At 36.7% G+C, this 21,328-nt stretch overlaps 1 protein-coding gene across 7 annotated transcripts; it reads left to right on the forward strand.

The window, feature by feature from the left end:
• The first annotated feature begins 1,838 nt into the window (after positions 1 to 1,838).
• LOC149833079 (RNA-binding protein 1-like) lies at positions 1,839 to 20,320 on the forward strand. Of its 7 annotated transcripts, none has more exons than XM_090014883.1 (7): positions 1,839 to 2,060; positions 13,156 to 13,268; positions 13,365 to 13,620; positions 13,718 to 13,779; positions 13,863 to 13,944; positions 15,630 to 15,743; positions 15,875 to 16,263. In XM_090014883.1, the coding sequence occupies exons 1-6, from the start codon at positions 1,952 to 1,954 to the stop codon at positions 15,722 to 15,724; spliced, it is 717 nt and encodes a 238-aa protein (XP_089871009.1). In that variant the 5' UTR covers positions 1,839 to 1,951; the 3' UTR covers positions 15,725 to 15,743; positions 15,875 to 16,263. The 7 variants fall into 7 exon arrangements, with proteins under 7 accessions (XP_089871009.1, XP_089871011.1, XP_089871015.1 ...); XM_090014885.1 differs by having other exon boundaries at positions 1,839 to 2,039; XM_090014889.1 differs by lacking the exons at positions 15,630 to 15,743; positions 15,875 to 16,263 and adding an exon at positions 20,120 to 20,320.
• The last annotated feature ends 1,008 nt before the right edge of the window (positions 20,321 to 21,328 follow it).

A 21,328-nucleotide genomic window follows, 5' to 3' on the forward strand; every position in this document is an offset into this window, starting at 1 on the left:
GTTAGCGACGAATTAGCGACGGATTAGCGACGGAAGGTGGTCGTCGCTAAACTACTGCTTTGTTGTAGTGACATACTTTTATTCAATACGATCACAACACGACCAATTTGTGTGAGAATAAGGATATAGCAAAAAAAGAGAATGATAGAGGTGGTGCTGACTAGTGACGTAAATCTTTATGCACTTGACTCACGAAAAGAGTAAGAAAATAGAGATATTGACCAAGAATGGGTTAGACATAGCTTAACTCAAAGTAGGTTCAACTCACTAGACTGAGCCTAGTATTGGTTAGAGAGACTCGAACCTAGGTTTAGTCTGGTCCAACTATGTTAAAAAAATAAAGAGAACTAACCTAAGGTCAAGTTATTTCGACCCAAGTAGGCTTGATTAGGTCAAGTGAGTTTGAGCTCATCCCAAGTAGGCTCAATTTAGGTTAATTGGATTTGACCTAAGTAGGTTGGTAAAAAAAAAACTAGAGGAGAAAGAAAACTAACTTGGCTAGGTAAAGTAGGCTTTACCCAGGTATGCTTGGTCTATGTCAAGCAGGTTAAAAATCACCTCAATTGGGCTTGATCGTGAACTTAACCCAAAGCAAGAACCAAAAGAGAGAGGAACCCAAAAGCAAATGTGCTTGTTCACTGCCATTTATAAGCAAAAATATGGGTGTTGAGTATGAGTATATATTGAATACAATCTAGATCCAAATCTAAATAGTAAAAGTAATGTGACTTAAGACTTATCCATCCAAAATTTAAGGGAAAAATAATAAAATGATATTTGTGTCCCTATAGCACCCACTGGTTGCTTTTGTAGAATGTTTTATATGGAACCCACATTTATTTTGTGGAGCCCACTAATATAATTTTGAAAAAAAAATAAAATTGGTCATAAGCTTCGTCTCGTCAAGAGTAACCGGTTTGGTTTGTTAAAAAAAAATCATTTTGCTTAACAAACCCAGTATCGCTTTTCAAACTTTTTTCGACAAAATTTGTTGAGAAGATGCATGTACGTATTCTAAGTATAGTTGGCTTGTAAAAAAAATTTCGTTTCGTATCCTTAAGTCAACATAATGAATATACATAAAGTATCTCGTATATTTAACTCAAAATACTATAAAAATTCATGGGTCTTATAAGTTTAGTTACATGTAGGGATGCAAATAAGTGGATCAGGGATGCAGGTTTTTGCAATTTTTGGCTATTCTGGATCAAACTTACCGCTGTTCTGGATCCTAACCGTTTGCACCCCTAGATACTGATATTTCCAAAATGAATCTGCCCATTTACATGTGCATTGTTCCAATCGGCTTGTGAACATAATGGATATGGGACGAGTACCCAACTACTCGACATATTTTTTCGAGTATACAGAGCTCACATTGTATCCTTGGGTTTTCAAGGATTATAAAATCATGCCTATGGGATGATCCAAACGTCCATTCTCACTTATCAAACCATTAGATCACAAGGTTAATTTCATGAAAAATAAGAAAAAAATGAACAAATAAAAAAAAGTTCATTTGTACGTAAAAGTGACCAGACCAAAAGTGTTAACCCCAAACTAGTGCAAACTGTAGATGGATCAGGTATGATCGAAACAGGTTTAAGTACCCAAACTGACCCGAAGCAAACGATCAGAAATGCATGTGGATTGTGGATGTGAATTAACTCCAAGCCGACCATACCCGATCAGTTTTCTGGACGCTATTTGAAGACCCGACCCGCTTTTGGGTATATTTGAGGGAAAATTCGCATTTCTTCTAGTAGAAACGTGACACGTAAGCGTAGAAGGCTAGGGTTTGGGTATAAATAGGAGTCGGCCGTCATTAAGTTACGGCTTGTAAGTTCTAGTCGCCCTCTCCTGAATTTCTTAGGGTTTCTTTCTTCTCTATAGTCGGCGGGTACCTACCGTCTCCGGCCACTTCCTCCCTGCTTTCCGGCCTTCTTCAGCAATGGCTGACGGCTACTGGAGGTACAGCGACGGGCGACAGGCGGCCGTGGCCGCTCCGATCGCTGGAAAACGGCCTCGTTCCGACTACGGTAGTGCTCTCCCTCTAAAAGGTTTCCGAGTGATGCTTTTCCGCACTTTCGAGTTTGTTATGTTATATCTTGTTTTAGCTCCGATTAAGGTTTGGCTTGCAATCCTTTGGATTTGATTTTGTTTAGTTTGATGTTTGCCTTGGGTATCACATTTGAGTATGTTTCTTTTTTAAGGTTTTTCTTTCTCATTGCTTGGTAGCGTGTGCTTGGTTTTGGATTCTCATCCAGAATTTCGTTGTATCCTCTTTTGGCGTGGAATCAATATTCAGCGAGTGTTTCGAGATGTGAGAATTTGCCGTCCGAATTGGTTAGCAATCATAATATTCAATGGTTATATTGCAGTAAGAACGAGAAGAATGTTCAGTATCCCTTCATATCAAAATTTGTCAGAATGATTATGGACTTCTGAACCACCTTCATTTTTCATATGTGCTTTAGGAATGCGTTTATCTATTTCTAATCGCAAACTGGCTGTTGCTTTACTACTAAAGAATCAACTGTAATTTAATGTCTTAACATGGTTCCATCATTGTTGCCAGTCATGCTTTGCCACAAGTGGCAGCCTACATTAACCTATGTTTTGTTCAGAGGCATGTTCCTTTGGATTTAGTGAGGTGACTAATTTATTCCACTGATTCAGTAGTTTTAGGTATGAATTATGTGGACAAGATCAGAACATTTCTTTCAAGGAGTTGAAGAAGTTGATCTTGGCTCCTAAGTTTTTTTGTCATATTTAATTAGTTTGAATGCATTTGACCAGATGAATTGATCTTCAAAGGAATTTACTCAATTTAGTAAGGAGTTTTTACAAGCCACTTGATACCAAAAAAGAGTATCAATATCATGCCCTTAGGTGTAAGTCTTGATGATCTGGAGATAGATTATTAGTTCACTAAGCATGGCCCTCAGCACAGGTGAGAGCCTCATGCCTTGATGTATGGAGCCGAGGGTTTCATGCTCTTGAGGATCATGTACATCCTTGAATTATAAAAATTGTAGGCACAAATAGTGGTGAAAGAAGCGGAATATTGACATGTTAAGTACCAAGGGGCAAAAAGGAACAAAAAAGACAAAAGAGAGACTTCACGAATGGCATCATTCATAAAAGTTCTAGTATGTGGAGGCGATGGTGGTGTATGCACTTAGAAGTAACACCCAAGTGCACATTAAATGTTCTCATAATCTTGATTGCTTGTTTGATGAAGAATAGTTTTGTTCACTGTTTTCTACAGTTGGATTGCTTCACCCCTGTTTATTAGTCACATCTAGTGTTGGTCAACAAAAAGCGAACAGTGTTGTTATCACAAAAGGGACCTAGCATTGTTATCAAGCGCGGTGGTCAGACGGTTGCTGTGGGTCGGACGGAAATAGACTGAATATGAGATTGTGTTGGGGGAGTTTAACAGTTTACCTTCACAATTGAGGAATATTTTGAGGTGGTTTTCCACCCATTCCACATGCCCTTTGTTATGCATAGGGAGCTTTAGCTTTTAAATTGAAGATTTTTTTTTTCATTTTGATACCAACTCAGATTGGAGAGATGTTATGAAACTCCAAGTCATGTATAAGCACAAAGAAGACTAACGATTCAACAACCATTTATAGGATATCAAGCACTCTTAATAGGGGCACACCTAAATACATGCTAATATTGCAAAAATTTGCATTATGAAATGATATTGCAATCTTATCTCATGCACATTATTTTTAGCACGCTTGGATACCCAAGATCGTATGTAGAGGGGAACCCACTGTCTCTTTGTGTTAATTCTAACCTTTTAGCCTACTAAAAGTGTGAGATTTTAACCTACAAGGACACTCGATGCAGTTTGATGGCATTAGTTCTATGACGATTGCCTCACCAAGGGAGCAATTAGAGGTGAGCAATGGGCCGGGCGGCCCAGCCCAGCTTGGCCCATGTGTGTTTTTACATAATATTGTATCTAACATAAAATATATATTTTATATATAATATAATAGCTCCATGGGCCTAATGGGCCGGCTGTGGGCCAGCCCAAACTGGGCTTTTGGACCAGCCCATCAATTGACAGGTTGGGCTTTGATCGATCAACAGCCCGGTCCATTTGCGTGTTGGTCAGATCTGTTGCCCACCCCTAGGAATAGTGGATTTCATTTCATCTTTGGTGATGCAGCTGCAGATTTCCAAATCTATGACATTTTAAGGAGGATGCCTATACCTCGTTAGCTATGTCACATAGGTGCGAGTATGGGTGCGGATGCAACAATTTAAAAAAACTTGGGTGCAGGCATCTATATATATATAAACAGTTTTAAGTTAACACTATGTGTATTTGTGGGCATTTATGTATTTTTATATATAATATAGATAAAAATGGACTTGATTAGGGTTAAATGAATCTACTTTTGGATGGAAATGGACCTCAGTGTGGTTGACTTCACCTAACACAAAGGAAGTTGTGTCCAAGTGTCGCACCTGCCTGGGTGTGGGTGCGACGTGGGTGTGGTGCCCTGTTATAAGAGTCCGTGTGACATAGCTCGTTAGTAATATGATCATAGCTTAGGGTAGTCTGGACCCAACCACAAAAAATGGGGTTTTCATCTATTATAGTAAAATTGGAAGAACTCCCATTGTCCAAGTAATCAAAAGTGTCAAGATCTATCTCTGTCGATCACAAAAAGCTTACGTGAGAGTAATAATCACGAGTTTAGTGATTAGCTATATCATTGACCCAGTGTTGGGGTTAGTGGAATGCAGATTATTTTGCACTGGACACACACTGAATTGCAAATAGTACAATAATACAAAACCATAGTCAAATGCAGATAAAAAGTTAAATGAAAAGAGTTTATGATGCTGTTTATATTTAAACTTGTTTGTGATTTCATGATACTGTACATTAGTAACTTGTTCATTCATGGAAAGATTCAAGTGTCTGCTTTCAATGTTAAAGCTCTAATATCATACCAACAAAGAAGGTTGACTCAGCAGCATAGTTGTGAAAAGTACGCCTTGCCGCAAGGTGAGGGTTTGAGCCTTGAGTCACCTTGAAAAATCACAAACACAATGAGGCATGCACCTCATAGGTACGCCTCAGGCTGAGGTGAGTGTTTCAGTCAAATGGAGTTCAAAGCCCCAATTTTACCCAATTTAGGGTTGGCTCGACAGTTTAGGGCACTACCCTCGTCCCTTCTCTCTTGCTGTGTCTCTCTCATCTCTTTAGCTCTCCCTCTTGCTGTCTATCTCTCTATGCCAAAAGGAAGAAGAAAAAGAGACATGTACTCTCTCTCTTCTTTGTTGTCTCTCTCTCTCTCTCTCTCTTTGTCTCTCGTCACTCTCTTTGTCTCTCATCTCTTTCTCTCTCTCTCATACTCACACATGGCTGCAAATTATGTCGTATCAGTTTATGTTACCTGCTAGCTCTACAGTTGAGAGTTTGTTTATTTCGTAATAATTCACATTTTGCTTATAGTTATGAATGACCTTTTTGTTTTTCTGATGAAGGTATCTTCATGAAGTTTGTCAACCACTTGTGGTGCATCAAAATCTCAAATCTGCTAATGTTCTTCTTGATGATGATTTTTTGCAAGTCTTTCTTACCGTGGGTCTATGTCACATGGGGTGCAGGTGCGGCACTTTCAAAAAACTTGGGTGCGGGGGTGCGGCAAAAATATAAAAAATTATATATATATATATGTATATATATAATTTTTAAGTTTTAACAGTTAACAACAGTAACACTAGTGAAATAAAAAATAATTATTATAATATCATTCATCATGCATGCAATAAATCAAATTAACAATCTACAATTCTATTCTACATCATAAAAACTAACACCACAATTAAATTAACCTAAATATATTATAGAAACAATCAAATAAGTAAAGCAGAAAAGAACTAAATTACATACCAAAAGTATATCCTACAATGTATATGACGATGAAGTAATGAATCTTAATAAAATAAAATACCATGATGCTCCAGTTAGAAGGATGGAGAAATGGGTAAATATTTTAGTTAAAAGAGGTCAGGGTAGGCCTATGAAGACATGGATGGAGGTGATAGGAAATCATATGAATGCTTTGAACCTCACCGAGGACATGGCATTTGATAGAAATGATTGGAGGAGAAGGATTCATGTGGAAGACCCAGAATGATTTTTTTTTGGTTCATATCGCTGACCCCAATTGTTTTGGGATGAAGGCATAGTTGTTGTATTTATAACATGATATTTTTAGTTACTTTTTTTTATTTCTTTTCTATATGTTAAATGTGTCTCCTTTGTATATTTTTTTACTTATTTCCTTATATTTGACATATTTTTTTATTACCTAAACATATTATTTTCTTACTTATTTTTGCTATTTTTATTATTTTTTTAATTGCCAAGATTTTCCCATGATATCAAGACCAATACATTTGACTACGCATAAAATACCTCGGTAAGTGTAGAAAGTCAGAATTCAGCACTCAACATCCGAACTATTGATCACTGTCAAGAAAAAGAACAAGAGATACAAATTGACAAGCTATTCAACATATTATTCCTATTCTGCCAATGTGAACTCGAAGAAGGCTATACGTTGTCAATCTCACAAGACCCATTTCTTCTTTTACAAAAGATGCTACAGGGTGTGTTCGCAAGTTAAGACACTTAATCCATCTTTGCAGTGAAAAAGCTAGTCACATGAAATACAATATGTAAGTAATCACATGAAGCCTCGTCTTTATTGTGTCCAACGGAGTAGTCAGAACTGATGAGCAAGCACCGGCCATGGTTCCTGCTGCAGCCTGAACAGTGACCATCTCTAGATGGGACGGGCTCTTCCCAACATCATCTCGGTATCCTAAGGTCCTACATGAGATCGAGTGAGAGAGACAGAGAGAAGAGAGGCAATGAGAGTGATGGAGAGCGAGTGAGAGTGATAGAGTGATAGAGAGCGAGTACCTGAGGAGTGAGGAGGAGAGGTCGGAAGGCATCGGGGTTGGTGTCGGAAGGCTTCAAGAGAAAAACTCGGGCAGTCGGAAAATTAGGGCAAAAAGAATTTGCCCTAATCCTCCTCCCCTAAGCCTTTGGGCTTTTTTTTTGTCAAAAAATTGGACACAAATGACCCTGGGTGCAAAAAAAAAATTGCCCTAATCCTCCTCCCCTAAGCCTTTTCATCGGGCTTTTTTTTTGTCAAAAAATTAGACACAAATGACCCTAGGTGTGTTGACTGCACCCATGGTTTGGTTGACCGCACCAGGTGCTCCACGTGCACTTGCATCATGTTGCATCGACACGGGTGCGGCACCCGTTTGGCCGAGTCCCTGAGACATAGCCGTAGGTGTTTGAAATCTGCTAATGTTGTTTTTGAGCGTTTCTTCAGAACAAACAAATTTATGAAAATTTCCTAGTATATTAATTTTCTTAAATATTCTGGATAATTGTGTTTGTGGCATGGAGTAGGAAGACATTTGCAGCATACCATGACAAGCACATTATGCCTGGAGTTAGCTCGCTCTTCGTAAATGTGTTAGAAAATGGAATTTGGTTTGTTAATGTTAAAAAATTGTTAAACAACATAGGCTTTCTTTTCTTTGAATGGAATTTTTAGATGCATGTAAATACTTCAAAAGGAGCATGAAGGTAGTTAATTTTGTACAGATGTGTTCTGATCACTTGCCTGTGTAATATATGTTGGTTCTTATTGAGTATGAATCTGAATTCAATGGATTATATGAATCATTGCTTTTTTTTCATGCTATCTACTAAGAATGGTTGGTTGAGGATATAGTAATTCCTTGATTTGTTTATCTATCTCCTTATTTGTGCTTCATATTTTTTGGTGTTTATTTCTTATTGATTGTTGCTTTATCAATAAATTATTTCTTCTATTAATTTGTATTTTTAGATATTTTAAAAAGTTTTTTCAAGTTTTAACAAATATTGTTGAGGCTTATGCTTTATTTCTCGAGGCTTATTTCTCTCTTCATTTTGGGTGGAGTGCTATACACCCCTATGCTTTTCACAACATTGCTCAGAACGAAGAAAGACTCGAGCAATATTTAACGTGGTTCGATGTTATACACCTATGCCCACAATAACATTGACACTCACAATGCCGTGTGTGGTCTATTCAAAGAATGAATATATATATATATATATATATATATATATATATATAAAGCATATGATGGTTGAGGAGATCATAATACTGTGTCCGACACAGACACGACCTATTATAAGTGTCCATGAAACATAGCTTGATTTACATAAGCGAGTTAGATCACTTGGTATTTGATGGCACAAATTTAGTTCGGTTATTAAGTAACCATACAAGGTCATAAATTAATCGTAGAGCTTGAAGAGGGTCTTGATGGTAGAAACTTGGAGCTTTTTATGAATGAACAACTTACTAAATGTATTGAGTTTTAAATATAATAATTATGGGCTAGATGAACAATTACTGCAAAAGACATACATCACTTCAAAGACAAACAATATCATGAAAATCACAAACACCTTCAAAGACAATCAGTATCGTAAACCTTTTAACCCTTTTGTCTGTGTTTGAACTTGGTATCATGTTATTGTACTTTCTGCAATTCAGTGTGTACAGTGCCAAACTGCTCTCATTTCACTCACTCCAACGTGCAGGGTTAGTGATATTGCTAATCAATGAACTAATGATTGCTACTCTCGAGTAAGCTTTCTATGGTCAGTTGAGATAGGTTTTGACATTTCTGCTTACTTGGACAAGATCAAGTCTCCCTATTCTACTATTATGGATGGGAAACCCACTTTTTGTGGTTGGGTCATGCCTGCCCTGAGTTCTTCTGACGAGATACATGCTCCCTCCCTAAAATGTCACAATTTTGGAAGATTGCTTCACCAAAGATGAAGTCGATCTCATGATATAGTTGGCATCATCGAACTGCATAGAAAGTGTCCTGTTAGGATGAAATCTCTCACTTATGGAAGGTTGATAGGTCTGAATGGACACGAAGAGCCACACTGTATCCCTTTTTTGCGTACAATCTTGAATATTCATGCGATATAAAAATGAGGTATATGAGATAATATTGCAAATATCATTTCTTGTTGCAGATTGTTGCAATCAGCACCTTGAGGTGCGTCCCTCTGTACCTCAAGGCGCAAGCCTGAGGCACAAAATAAATAAATAATTTTTTTTTCAACAATATTTCAGAGACATAATCAACAAAGTTTTTGTAGGTTAATCTCATATATTTCCAGTTATTTCAGTTATGTAATAAGTTTATTAGTATATTACTATATTTTATTTTTTGTTGGTTAATCTCGTATATTTTTCCCTTATTTCAGTCATCTAATTAGTTTCTTAATATATTTTTACTTTTGTTGGTTAATCTCATATATTTTTCAGTTATGTAGTCAGTTCTTTAGTTAATTTTATATGTTTATCTCATATTTTTTAGAATAATCTCATATATTTTAACTTTTGTAGGTTAATCTCATATATTTTTCAGTTATTTCAGTTATATAATCAGTTTCTTAGTATATTTTAACTTTTGTTGGTTAATCTCATATATTTTCCAGTTATGTAATCAGTTTTTACTTTTTTGTTACTTTTATTTGTTAATCTCACATTTTTTAGATTAATCTCATATATTTTAACTTTTGTAGGTTAATCTTATATATTTTCCAGTTATTTCAGTTATGTAATCAGTTTTTTAGTATATTTTAACTTTTTTTTTGGTTAATCCCATATATTTTCCAGTTTTGTAATCATTTTTTAGTTACTTTTATATGTTAATCTCATATTTTTTAGAATAATCTCATATATTTTAACTTTTATTGGTTAATCTCATATATTTTCCAGTTATGTAATCGTTTTCTTAGTATATTTTATCTTTTGTTGGTTAATCTCATATATTTTCCAGTTATGTAATCATATTTTTAGTTACTTTTATATGTTAATCTCATATTTTTTACAATAATCTCATATATTTTCCAGTTATTTCAGTTATGTAATCAGTTTCTTAGTAAATTTTAACTTTTTTTTGTTAATCTCATATTTTTTCCAGTTATACAATCAGTTTTTAGTTACTTTTATATGTTAATCTCATATTTTTAGTACTTATTTGAGATTTTCTATTTCTTATTGGTCGTTATTTCATCAATAAGACATTTCTTTATTTATTTGTATTTTTAGTTTTTTTTATAATTTTTTAAAGTTTTCAAAAAAAATGTTGAGGCTTACGTTTTACTTCTGGCCTCTGTTTTGGGTGGAGCGCCTCGCTACGCCTCAACACTTTTCAGAACACTGGTTGCAATATTAAGGTATAGCCTTATTAAGAGTGCTTGAGATCCTTTAAATTGCTGGTGAACTTAGTGTTGTTTTTGCGTATACATGATTTTTATCATTTTGGTGGGACTTAAGTTCCACCATACATGCATTGTGCTGACTGTTGTATACCAAATATTTGTTATATCACTTCGTTGTCAAAGGCAGCACCTACGCTCTGCCCCACCACTTGGGCGACCAGGTTTGGGCGGTGGGGCCATATATTGCTGCTTAGGCTCTTCTTTATAGCTTTGATTTTTTTTGAGGATTTCTTTGATGACATCATTTGTTTTCTTCTTCGAGGAGGAGGATAAGAAGAAGAAATGTTATTTTTTTATTGCTTATATTATGACTATTGTGAAGAAGACATTATTTGCCTATTGTTTGTATTATATTTACTGTTGAAAACAGTGTTGTGAAAAGCATTGAGGCTTAGCAAGACGCTCCACCAAAAATTGAGGATTGGCTAAAGCATAAGCCTCAATTTTTTTTTTGAAACAACAACTACGCCTTCATCCCAAAACAATTGGGGTCAGCGATATGAACCAAAAAAAGAAATTCATTTTGGGTCTTCCACATGAATCCTTTTCCTCCAATCATTTCTATCCAATGCCATGTCCTCGGTGAGGTTCAAAGCATTCATATCCTTTCCTATCATCTCCATCCAAGTCTTCCTAGGCCTACCCCGACCTCTTTTAACTAATATATTTTCCCATTTCTCCAACCTTCTAACTGGAGCATCATTAGGCCTTCGCCGAATATGTCCAAACCATCGTAAACGATTCTCTCACATCTTATTTTCAATGGGTGCAACACCTACCTTCTTACGTATCTCCTCGTTCCGAATCTTATCTTTTATTGTATTTCCACACATCCATCTAAGCATCTGCATCTCAGCTACACTCATTTTTTGAATATGATGTCTCTTGGCAGCCCAACATTCCGTACCATATAGTAAAGCGGGCCTAATAGTCGTCCTATAAAACTTTGCCTTCAACCACAATGGCATTCTACGATCGCACAACACTCCACTTGCACTTTTCCATTTCATCCACCCAACCTTTATCCTATGATTTACATCTCCATCAATTTCTCCTTACTTTTGAATGATGGATCCCAAATATTTGAAATAATCATTCACCGGTATTTCTTGCTCACCAAGCTTCACTACACTCCCATCACTACTTCGTTGCTTACTAAACCGACATTCCATATATTCAGTCTTACTCTTACTCAACTTAAAACCTCTAGCTTCCAATGTCTGTCTCCATAATTCTAACTTAGCATTAACCCCAGCTCTGGACTCATCAATCAAAACAATATCATCAGCAAATTTTTTTGAAAACTTTAAAAAAATAAAAAAATCTAAAAATACAAATAAATAAAGAAAATGCTTTCTTCTTCTTCGATCAAGTTCATTGACTCGAATAAAACTATTGGGGTTGGATGTCACATCTACTTCAATAATTCACAGATATTCCTTGGATTTAAAATCTCAAAATTGATTAAAGGGAATCTTGTTGAATGACATTTATACTTGATATTTATGGAATCATGCACGAAAATTTAGTGGAATATTTGTCCATAAATCTCATCCCTAAAACACAAAAAGTTGAAGCGATTTATTTATATCTGGGCATTGCATCTCAAGAATTTCTCCAGTGAGCTGTTATTGAGTAGAGGGTTGGATACTGCATCTACTTCATAACTCACAGATATACTTTGGATTTGAAATCTCACAATTGTTTAAAGGATATATTGATGAATGACATTTATACTTGATATTTCTGGAATCAGGCACAAAAATTTAGTGGAATATTTGTCCATTAATCTCATCCCTAGGACAAAAAAGTGAATTTATTTATTTATATCTTGGCATTGAGTCAAGAATTTCTCCAGTGAATTGTTATTGAGTAGGGTTCAAGGTGAAAGTGACCTAAATGCTTGCATGTTATGGTCTCACAAATTTTTGTGGTTAAATGAGAGTTGTACCATCATGACTATGGGTTCTTGCGTTTGAATCCCCTGGATGTTATCCCCAGATTGCCTATCCAAAAAGGAAAAAAAATGAGTTCTCAAAATTTTTACCCTTAATCTTTCAGTAGATTTTGTGTTTGGTTTGTGTTTAAAGCCAAACAACATTATCTGTTATTTGTAGAATCCAGCATTTGTATAAAATTTTAAATTTTTATGGTGTCAATTTTAGTGTATCACCATATTATTTAGATTTTTTTTCAGAATTTTCTCTTTAAAGGAAATCTATTCTATTTGTGTGAGCTGTTTCAGTTTTCTTAGGTAAAGAGTAATTTTTTAATTGCCCAACATTTGTTGATATTAACCCAATGTCGGTGATGGTAATCCTCATTAATATTGCTCCCATCACTTGTTCTGAGAGATTTTAGAAATAATCATTTTTTGGTAAACATCTGGAATGTTGAAAAGAATATGAATTTTTTATTGGAAAATTAAGAGATATGTCTATTAATGTTTGTCCGCAAGGATACTAAAGTATTGGGAAACTATTACTAAGAGAAAATATGGAATTAATAAAACAAAATTTGTTTAGAAAAAGTCCATAAACTAAAAATATCATTATTTTTTGGTATTCTATGGTATTTGAAAATGCCATTGTTTTCAAAGTGTCATGAACATCGCAAAATGACATGACGTTTGGGAAATGTTGTTGAGTTTATGAGAATGTTGTTGTTTATGGTTAACATTGAGCAACTTCTGTAACTTGGGCTTGAGGAAGGAGCTCATTTGTATATATGGTTCTGTTTTCTTTTCCTGTCTTGAAATTTTAACTTATATTATTCTCATGTTGTAGATGCGGGAGGCCTTGGTACCTACATGCCACTTGAAGAGGACAGGTCAGGTCACAGGTTGATGAGAGATACTCAATCTATTGGAGCATCCTATGATCAATATCTTCGTAATGGGGTTTGTATTGATCTTTTACATTGCATGAAGTGGTTGTCTTTCACATTGTTGCTGCTGTGCATACTCGGAGACTAATATGTTTGGGAATTATTGCAGCAAATATCTTCTTACGGTGCTGGAGATCCTGGTAATCTTGCTGGAGGTGTCTTGGGAAGAGCTGCAAGTGCTGGGTTTGGTGCCCTTCCTGTCGATAATATGATGCGTCCTGGGGGCTTAGATCCTGGAATGGGTGGACAGGGCCAGAATGTTGGTTATGGAGGGGGAAGACCTGAACAGCCTCTTCCACCTGATGCCTCCAGCACTCTCTTTGTTGAAGGCCTACCCTCTAATTGTATGAAGAGGGAAGTTGCTCGTATCCTTTTTAACTTGTATATGTATCAAAAGGGCATGCAGTTATGTTTATGGTCATTTTCCCACATGTCACCATTTAACCTTCACTTGTTCTTTAGATATATTTCGCCCTTTTGTAGGTTACAAAGAAGTGAGACTGGTGAATAAGGAGTCCAGAATTGTAAGCCAGCCCCGCTTGTCTTAGTGTAGCTGGATTAGTAGCTGTATGGTACTTATCCGATTTCCTTGTTTATGTTCCTGCAGCCAGGCGGTGAACCACTTGTCCTCTGCTTTGTTGATTTTGCAAGTCCTAGCCATGCGATGGTTGCTTTGGATGCTTTACAAGGTGAAAATTATTTTTTCCTTGGCAAATATGTTCCTCTTTCTTTTGCCAAAAATCCATTATATGGTCATGGTTTGCTCTTTGTTTTTCTGCTTTTACTAATTGTTGCCTTCTATACTAGAAGCTTTATTAGTTGTGCTTGTCTCCTTGTACCTTCCCATGTCACACGGACACTCCATTTTCCCCTCTGTACCCGTGTCGATATGCTTGTCGCCGTGATGACACGTAAACACCTGGACACTATTTCACCCTCTATACATACAAGTTTGTATTCAATTTATAATTTATAACTATATCTTCAGTCTATGACTTTATATTTTCAATATATAATATATATTTTAGATATAGCGTATATATTTAGATTATATTCAGTTTATTTTGAATTTATTTTGTGTATATATATGTATATGTATATATAGCCGTGTACCTGTACCTGCATTTTTTTAAATTGCTGTGTTGTACCTTCCGCACCCGCACCCGCACCCGCACCCGCACCCGCACCCGCACCCGCAGACACATGTGATATAGGTACCTTCTGATTGTTTAATTGAGGGTAAAGGGTCGTTACAAAATAGAGAGAAATAGTCTCTCCTTTTCTAAGTGTGTTTTGTCAACAATGGTGTTTTCATTCTTACCAGATTTTGAGCTCCTTTGATCTTTATGAGCTTAGATATTTATCAAAAAATATTGTTCTTTGTTCCAAACCCAGAAAGTAAAGAGTTGTCAAAGCATAACAGCCGTTAGTATGGTGTGGGTTTGGAATTGTAATGGAAGAGAACAGAAGTTTCCTGTTGCTCATCCCCATAATAGGGAGTTTATAGAGATGAATTTAGATTTGAGTTGGACATCATTTATGATGGGCTAAAGGGCAAGCCTGAAATTCTTGCAGGCAAGACTCAAATGTGCTTGTCCCAGATTTTTTTGTTGTTGAATTTCATGTAGCTGTGTTCACATGGTCCTTGCTCGCAATCCTGCAAATGACACAGAATTGATGCTCAAGTTTGGCATCTAGTTGACAAGAAGTCAGGAGTTCAAAACCCACATTTGTGCATCGTTTGCTGTGAGGCCAAATCTGGGTGTTCTCTGGTGGGCAAGGGGGACCTGGCATTTTGCGCCAATGAACTCGGTGAGAGAGGTGGTTTTACCCTGGTTATCCAGAAAAAAAGTTGCCATCTAGTTGAGATGTATTGTTGAAATTTCTTTTAGCTATTTTATTTGTTTGATTTTGCAGTATCTGCTTCAGATCTCTTTACCTACCCATATCCCATTTTGTGTCATTTTAATTTCTTCCGTCAGTCTTTTGATGAGCAGTACAATGTACTCTATGTTCCTTATCGAAAGGTTCTTTCCTTTCCATGTCAAAAGATTCAGACTTCAGTCTGAATATCTAGATTCGACGTCTGGACTAGCTAATGAAATCATTGATGTGGTACCATGAGTGACTAAAAGCCTTAGGGAAATAAATCATTATTTAATGATGCTAAGAAATAAACTTTATACTTCCAACACTTAATACAGCATTTCTTGCTCTTCCTTTCTACGTTTTAGAATGTCGTCTTTGACAGTGGCCTCTTCTGTGGCTTGCCCTATCATCTTTTCATATGTAATTGTCTGACGTATAATCGAAGCGTTGTTTTGCGGAACTGTCCGCACGACCCTACAAGAAAAATCACAGTTCGGTTTTGCAGGTTATACTTTCGATGAAAACGATCGCGACACGGCCATTTTAAGGCTGCAATTTGCCCGATTTCCTGGTCCCAGGTCAGGTCGTGGCAGACGTTGATTACACAGTTTTATCAAAGGTGAGTGACGCGCTTCTATGGTGAATCGTTATCGTCATAAAATGAAAAGGCCACGCTGAATCATATAGCTTATACTAATTATACAGAGTTTATAAGCACGATAAAGGAAGTAACAGCATAGATTTTTGCAGGTTCAGTAGTGAGGATTAGAGGCGTATTTATCGGTTTCTTAGGACAAGCTGGATGTTACGTTTGAGCGAACGGTTATGAGTTATTTAGATGGTACGAGTTTGGTTGTATCCGAACATCCTTGGTGGTTTTCGCGACATGGCTTACTGGTGCATGGTGCCATTATGGTTTGGAATTGCAGTTACCTATACATTTAGCTTTACTCAGTTATTTCTGTTATCGGTTGGTGTTCTGCTGGTTTAAGAAACTAGTTAAAACTATAGTGAAGGCATATATTAGAGGACGGGAACTCTGTTTATGTTGCTTTCTAACATGGCCACCTGAATTCTCTTAATGTGAAGCCTTTCGCTGTTTTTAGCCTTGTTATTTATTGTTTTTTAATTATAGTCAAGCTTGGGGGATGATCCTGCTGATCTTTTGCTCAAAATTCTTTACAAGAGGGTGAGGAAAGGGGGAGCCTGGTGTGTGTTGCGTCAACCGCCCCCCATAAGATGCTGCTTTTCTTTGACACCCAGAGGAAGTTGCCTCCGATGTCAAAGATTCAACTCCAAAAGCCCTCATCATGATGAATCTAAGCTGACTCATCATTTTCAACTTTTTCTTCATCCCTTGCTTGGTAAATGTAAAGCTCAGCTCTTCTGCCATCTAATATTCCTGTGCGGTTGTTTTCTTAACCTGAAATTTCAAATGTTCAAATATTTGCAAATTTTCTTTCTTTGGTTGAAGAGTTTTTTATGCGTCTCGCTGTTACTATCACTGAATTTTTAATCACTTTCTCATTAATTTTGATAGGATTCAATCCCATGATACGTTACGAGATTCTTGTTAGTCCAATCATTTCAAAATAATGTTGTCCTTGATGAGCACTTTGTCATAAACATGTGGCAATTCAGTGCGATTATATTCAAGATTATCCAGTATGTTTCTGGCCGTTAAAAATTTGCCTTTGTCACGTCATTATCACTTCCCTTGAAGATTTGTCTTTGTTGAATTGCATGCCAAATGGTGGCCTTGTAATATGCCTGCTTTCTTGTTCTTTAGAAATGCTTGACTGTGTTATGCCACCATTGAATGCAAAGTCAGCTTTGAACAACTCTTTTGAGACATCTATCTACTTTTAAAGGCCGCTCACAGGCGTGTTCCTAAATCTTGCACTTGTGGTTAGACTCGTTCATTTCTTCGAACTAGGGGACCTTGATATAGATTCTTTCACCAAGCTTTCTTGTACCCATGTTCCTTCTTACATTCATCTGGTCGATGACATGTTGGAGGATCAAATCAAAACTGTGGGGTTGATTTTCTCTCTGAGATTAGCTGGTTGGATTTAACCCCCTCGATATTCCATTCATATTGTTCTTCAAGATTTATGGATTTTGAGGATGATTGCAGAGCTTTCGAGGGTTTGGTTAGTCTGTTGGTAAATGTTCTTTTGCCGTTGCTGTCATCCTTGATTTCATGAGAAATGCTACATGAAATTGTATTTGTCATAGATGGTGTTATTGTTCGTTGTTCAGTATGCTAAAAGTCTACTTTTTCCCAATCTTTTTGCTCAACGTCATATTATGGCAATGGTCATCATCGATATAGGATGGTGTTTAGTTAGGGTGGTGATTTTGTTGGATGTTACTCTTTGGTTTTTTTAATCTTGTGATGGTATTTGGAGATGTTTATATGTCAATCTAGGCAGTAATTTATGTTATCTTCACTGTGCCTGACAGTGAATTGTACTAATAGCTGAAGGGAAGACATTTAGAAGTTAGAGAGTCAAAGTATGCAAGTAACGATTGGCCAATTGCATTTGGTTGATTCTAATTCCAATCTGCGTTGTAGTTGTTAAGATGCCTAGTCAATATGGTGCCATGGCCAAAGAGGCGGAATCTTAAGCAAAAATTGGAGTTTGGTGTGGGGTTTATGATTTAAGCTTCAGCACATTCTTAGCTCGCTAATTTGAACCAATCTATACTGTATAGGATCCACGATTCCATGCAACATGCTTTCTATTTGCATGTTCCGATGATGACTGCTGATTGAACGCTTGCTTTGTAGTATCATGTTTTTTTGGGTAGTCGGCAGAATGCTGGTATTGGCACTTGGCATGCAATATTATCCAAATAGTTTTTGTCAAGTGTAGTATCTTACTTCGACTGGTGGTATGCTCTCGCTCTCCATCAGGTTTCTCTAACCTTAGTATTGACTCTAATTGTCAAAAGAATCTACTTCCTGATTATCAAAGCCACCTCTTTTGCCTTATCTGAATTCTCTATTTATTCTGTCAGTTTTATGACAAGGGAAACAGTGTTTAGTAAATGCATAGTGTTTATATTCGGTCACTATGGCATCCATACAATCCAATGCTCTACTCAGTTGGACACGGTGAATTAATTTGTTTTTGAAAAGTAGAGTATGAGGACTCAGATATTCTTATCGTTTACTTAAATAAAATGAATATTTTTTAATATGTTAATCCACAATAATGTTTTTTGTTTAAATGTCAATTTATGTACAATAATACTCTTTAATGCACAATGATGCGCTCTTTTTCTTGTACGCTGAGTAAGCTGGGGGAAGGCCCCTTCCATTATAAAAAGAAACCTGTGCAAAGTAGCTTGCTGTACCACCCAAAAAAACATCACCGTCCGTGAGTTGGTAGTAATTGGACAGAAATTCTAAAAAAACGTCACTGAGGTGGTATCCCATGTGATTAGCGGTGACTTGACACAAGTCCCAGGATCAAATCGCTCTGCCACATGTGGCTAGTCTTCGGGTAGGGGTCTGCCTAACACCATCTTGCCATTCAAAAAAAAAAGGAACAGAAATCACAAAAAATAAAAATAGGGGTGATCCTCGGAAAAGACTGAATCAGACCTTATCAAGAGAAAGATCTAGTAATTGACCTACATCTGTTGGTGGACATCCATAATGAGGTTCTTTTACATTAGGATGGGCAGTTTTTCTACCCTTTGCTGCATCCCTCAACCAAGAACTCCAAGAAAGATTTGAGGCCCAAGGAGCGTGTCCATTAGAGGAGTCTTAGTAAAAAGAAGGCTAGAGTAGGTAAGTGAAGCTCCTGCTTGCCAGCAAATACCTTCCTCGTAATGCCGATCTCACATACTGTTCCTTGGAAAACATCCCAATCTGGTATGAATCTCTTTCCTCCTAGGTGGTGGCCAGTGACCCGCCACAAATGGGAGTCTCGACCACAACTCAACAATTCTAAGGTGATGTGGGCCTTTATAGGGTTTAAGGAATCTCTCTACACAATATCGCCTTTCTTCATGCTGGAAATTTTTGCTTGAAGTTCCTGTCTGACCAAATCCTCCATATGACAATGTGAAACACTTGTCTACATCACTTAGCCATTTGCACCCCAAACTTTTGCAGTTGGTCGTTAACTTAGCTTTCAACTGTTATGCACTAACTACTAGTCCAGCGGCCCGTCCATATTCTGGGCTGTAGTACGTCTATACTATTGATAAATGAAGTCGATATTAGAATAATAAAAAGATTGGAGATAAGAGAATATGAAGTTATAAATAATTAAATGTTTTTATTTTGCACCTTTGTCCAAAGAAGTGAGGAGAGATGATCCATGAGTTTTAAAATAATTTACTTGGGGAAATATAGCAGAACGTATTTTAAAGGAATGTTGAAATCAGATATGAACTAAGTAGTTGCAATATGCAAATGAGTGTCTTCTACATCGTTATGCACGAATTTCACCTTCTCCCATATGAAAGCTTAGTATTCCGACGGCCTTTCAATCTCACCCTTATCTTTTCTTTTGTGTAGGTTTTTTTTTTCAGTCTCAGTCATTATAAAAGATACACAGGCAGGATCAGTTAGTGCACGTCACCTTGTGTTGGGAACGTTTCAAGTTCGAACTCCAAATGATATGGTTGTATAACTGTTAGTGGTCTGCCTAACCCCAGCTTTCTCTGTTGAACAAAAAAGATATAGATGTTAGATTGAGGATCCATGTACACTTGGGGCGTGTTTAGCTCCCTGTCCAGGTTAGGAAAAAACATCTTGCCCATGACAGACAGGACAGGTGTCCTGTCCAAGGCATCCTGTCTAGTTTGTCCTAAATAGGGTTTTTGTTTTTAACTGTCTCATCCCAGCCGTTGCAGGGGGGGTTGGTACAAAAAACTTGTGTCGCGGGCATCCGTGCAGTTTGATTGCGGGCATACCACAATCAAACACGCCGTAACAGTTATAGAAAAAGTTAAAGACTGACATGAGCATCAAAGTATAACAGGTTACGCACATCCAGCACCAAGTGCAACGGCAGATAAAAGTGCGAAAGATTAGGACTGCAATTACCGTAAGACTTGCACGGTCAAAGGAAGCTGCCAAAAAGTTAGTATCATGGATCTGTTTTATGTTTTAATATGTTAATTTAACAATGTACAAGATTCTTATTTATTTGCATTGAAAAAAGAAGTTAGCAACTTGGCTTTCTCTTGTTGGAGCAATGGATGCACAGGAAAAACGGTGACTACATCCATGAGCAATGTACCATTAATCATCTATTTGGCTGACTTCCCTTTTTCAGTCTGGTAGAATTATTTTCAGGTGCTTTATTTTAGCCAATTAGGTTCTGTAACAAAATATCAAAGTCTTTTATTTGGTTTTGCACTCATTAAAGTCAACAATCCTGCAAAATTTGTTTCATATACTTTGATTAGCCAACCAGATTCAGTTGCTAAATAATGTCTTCTATTTCATGGTTAACTCATTACACTTAACAGCCCTACAGAGTTATTTAGATACTTTAACTAGCCAACCTCACTCAGTGGTAAAATAAATTCTTCTAATTTTCTTGCAGATAAAGAATTTTTTGTTCAAATTAAGCTTTCTTCCCAAGGATCTTAGCGTTGTCATATACATATATGCACAAGGGCAACGGCTACACATGATTCCTTTTTCTATCATACAAAAAGCTGTTTTTTTCCCGATTGGGCTTGAATTAGGCACAATCGGCCCTTTGTTTCATATTTTTTATTTTCATGATTTTTTAACTTAAAAAAAATAAAATTGACCGATTCAGCTCGATTCAAGCAGCCGATTTTGTCAACATTGGTTTTCAGGACAAGATCAAGTTGGATCATAACCACTTGAACAGTTGGACCTTGGTCGGATTTTTGTTTTTTCAAGAGAGGACCTCGTTAGATATCACTGTAACTATGGGTGTCAACAGGTTGTATTGTGTCTGGATCTCGGTCTAATTGAGTTTACTATAAGAGAAACCATGCCCAGACCCGATAAGAACTACATGAATCAGACCCGGAGCATACCTGATAAAATAATATTTTTTTATCATTTTTACATTGAAAATTTGTGGGTCTTAATCGGCACATCGGTCTGGATTCAAGTCTGTTATAAAATTTCATAAACTATACCCGGATTCATGTATTAATCGGACCTTCGGGTCCAGTTCCAGGTCTTAATCGGGTCTT

Source organism: Nuphar pumila, chromosome 7 (assembly GCF_984573655.1).
Source record: "Nuphar pumila chromosome 7, dmNupPumi1.hap1.1, whole genome shotgun sequence".
NCBI classification, from domain to species: domain Eukaryota; kingdom Viridiplantae; phylum Streptophyta; class Magnoliopsida; order Nymphaeales; family Nymphaeaceae; genus Nuphar; species Nuphar pumila.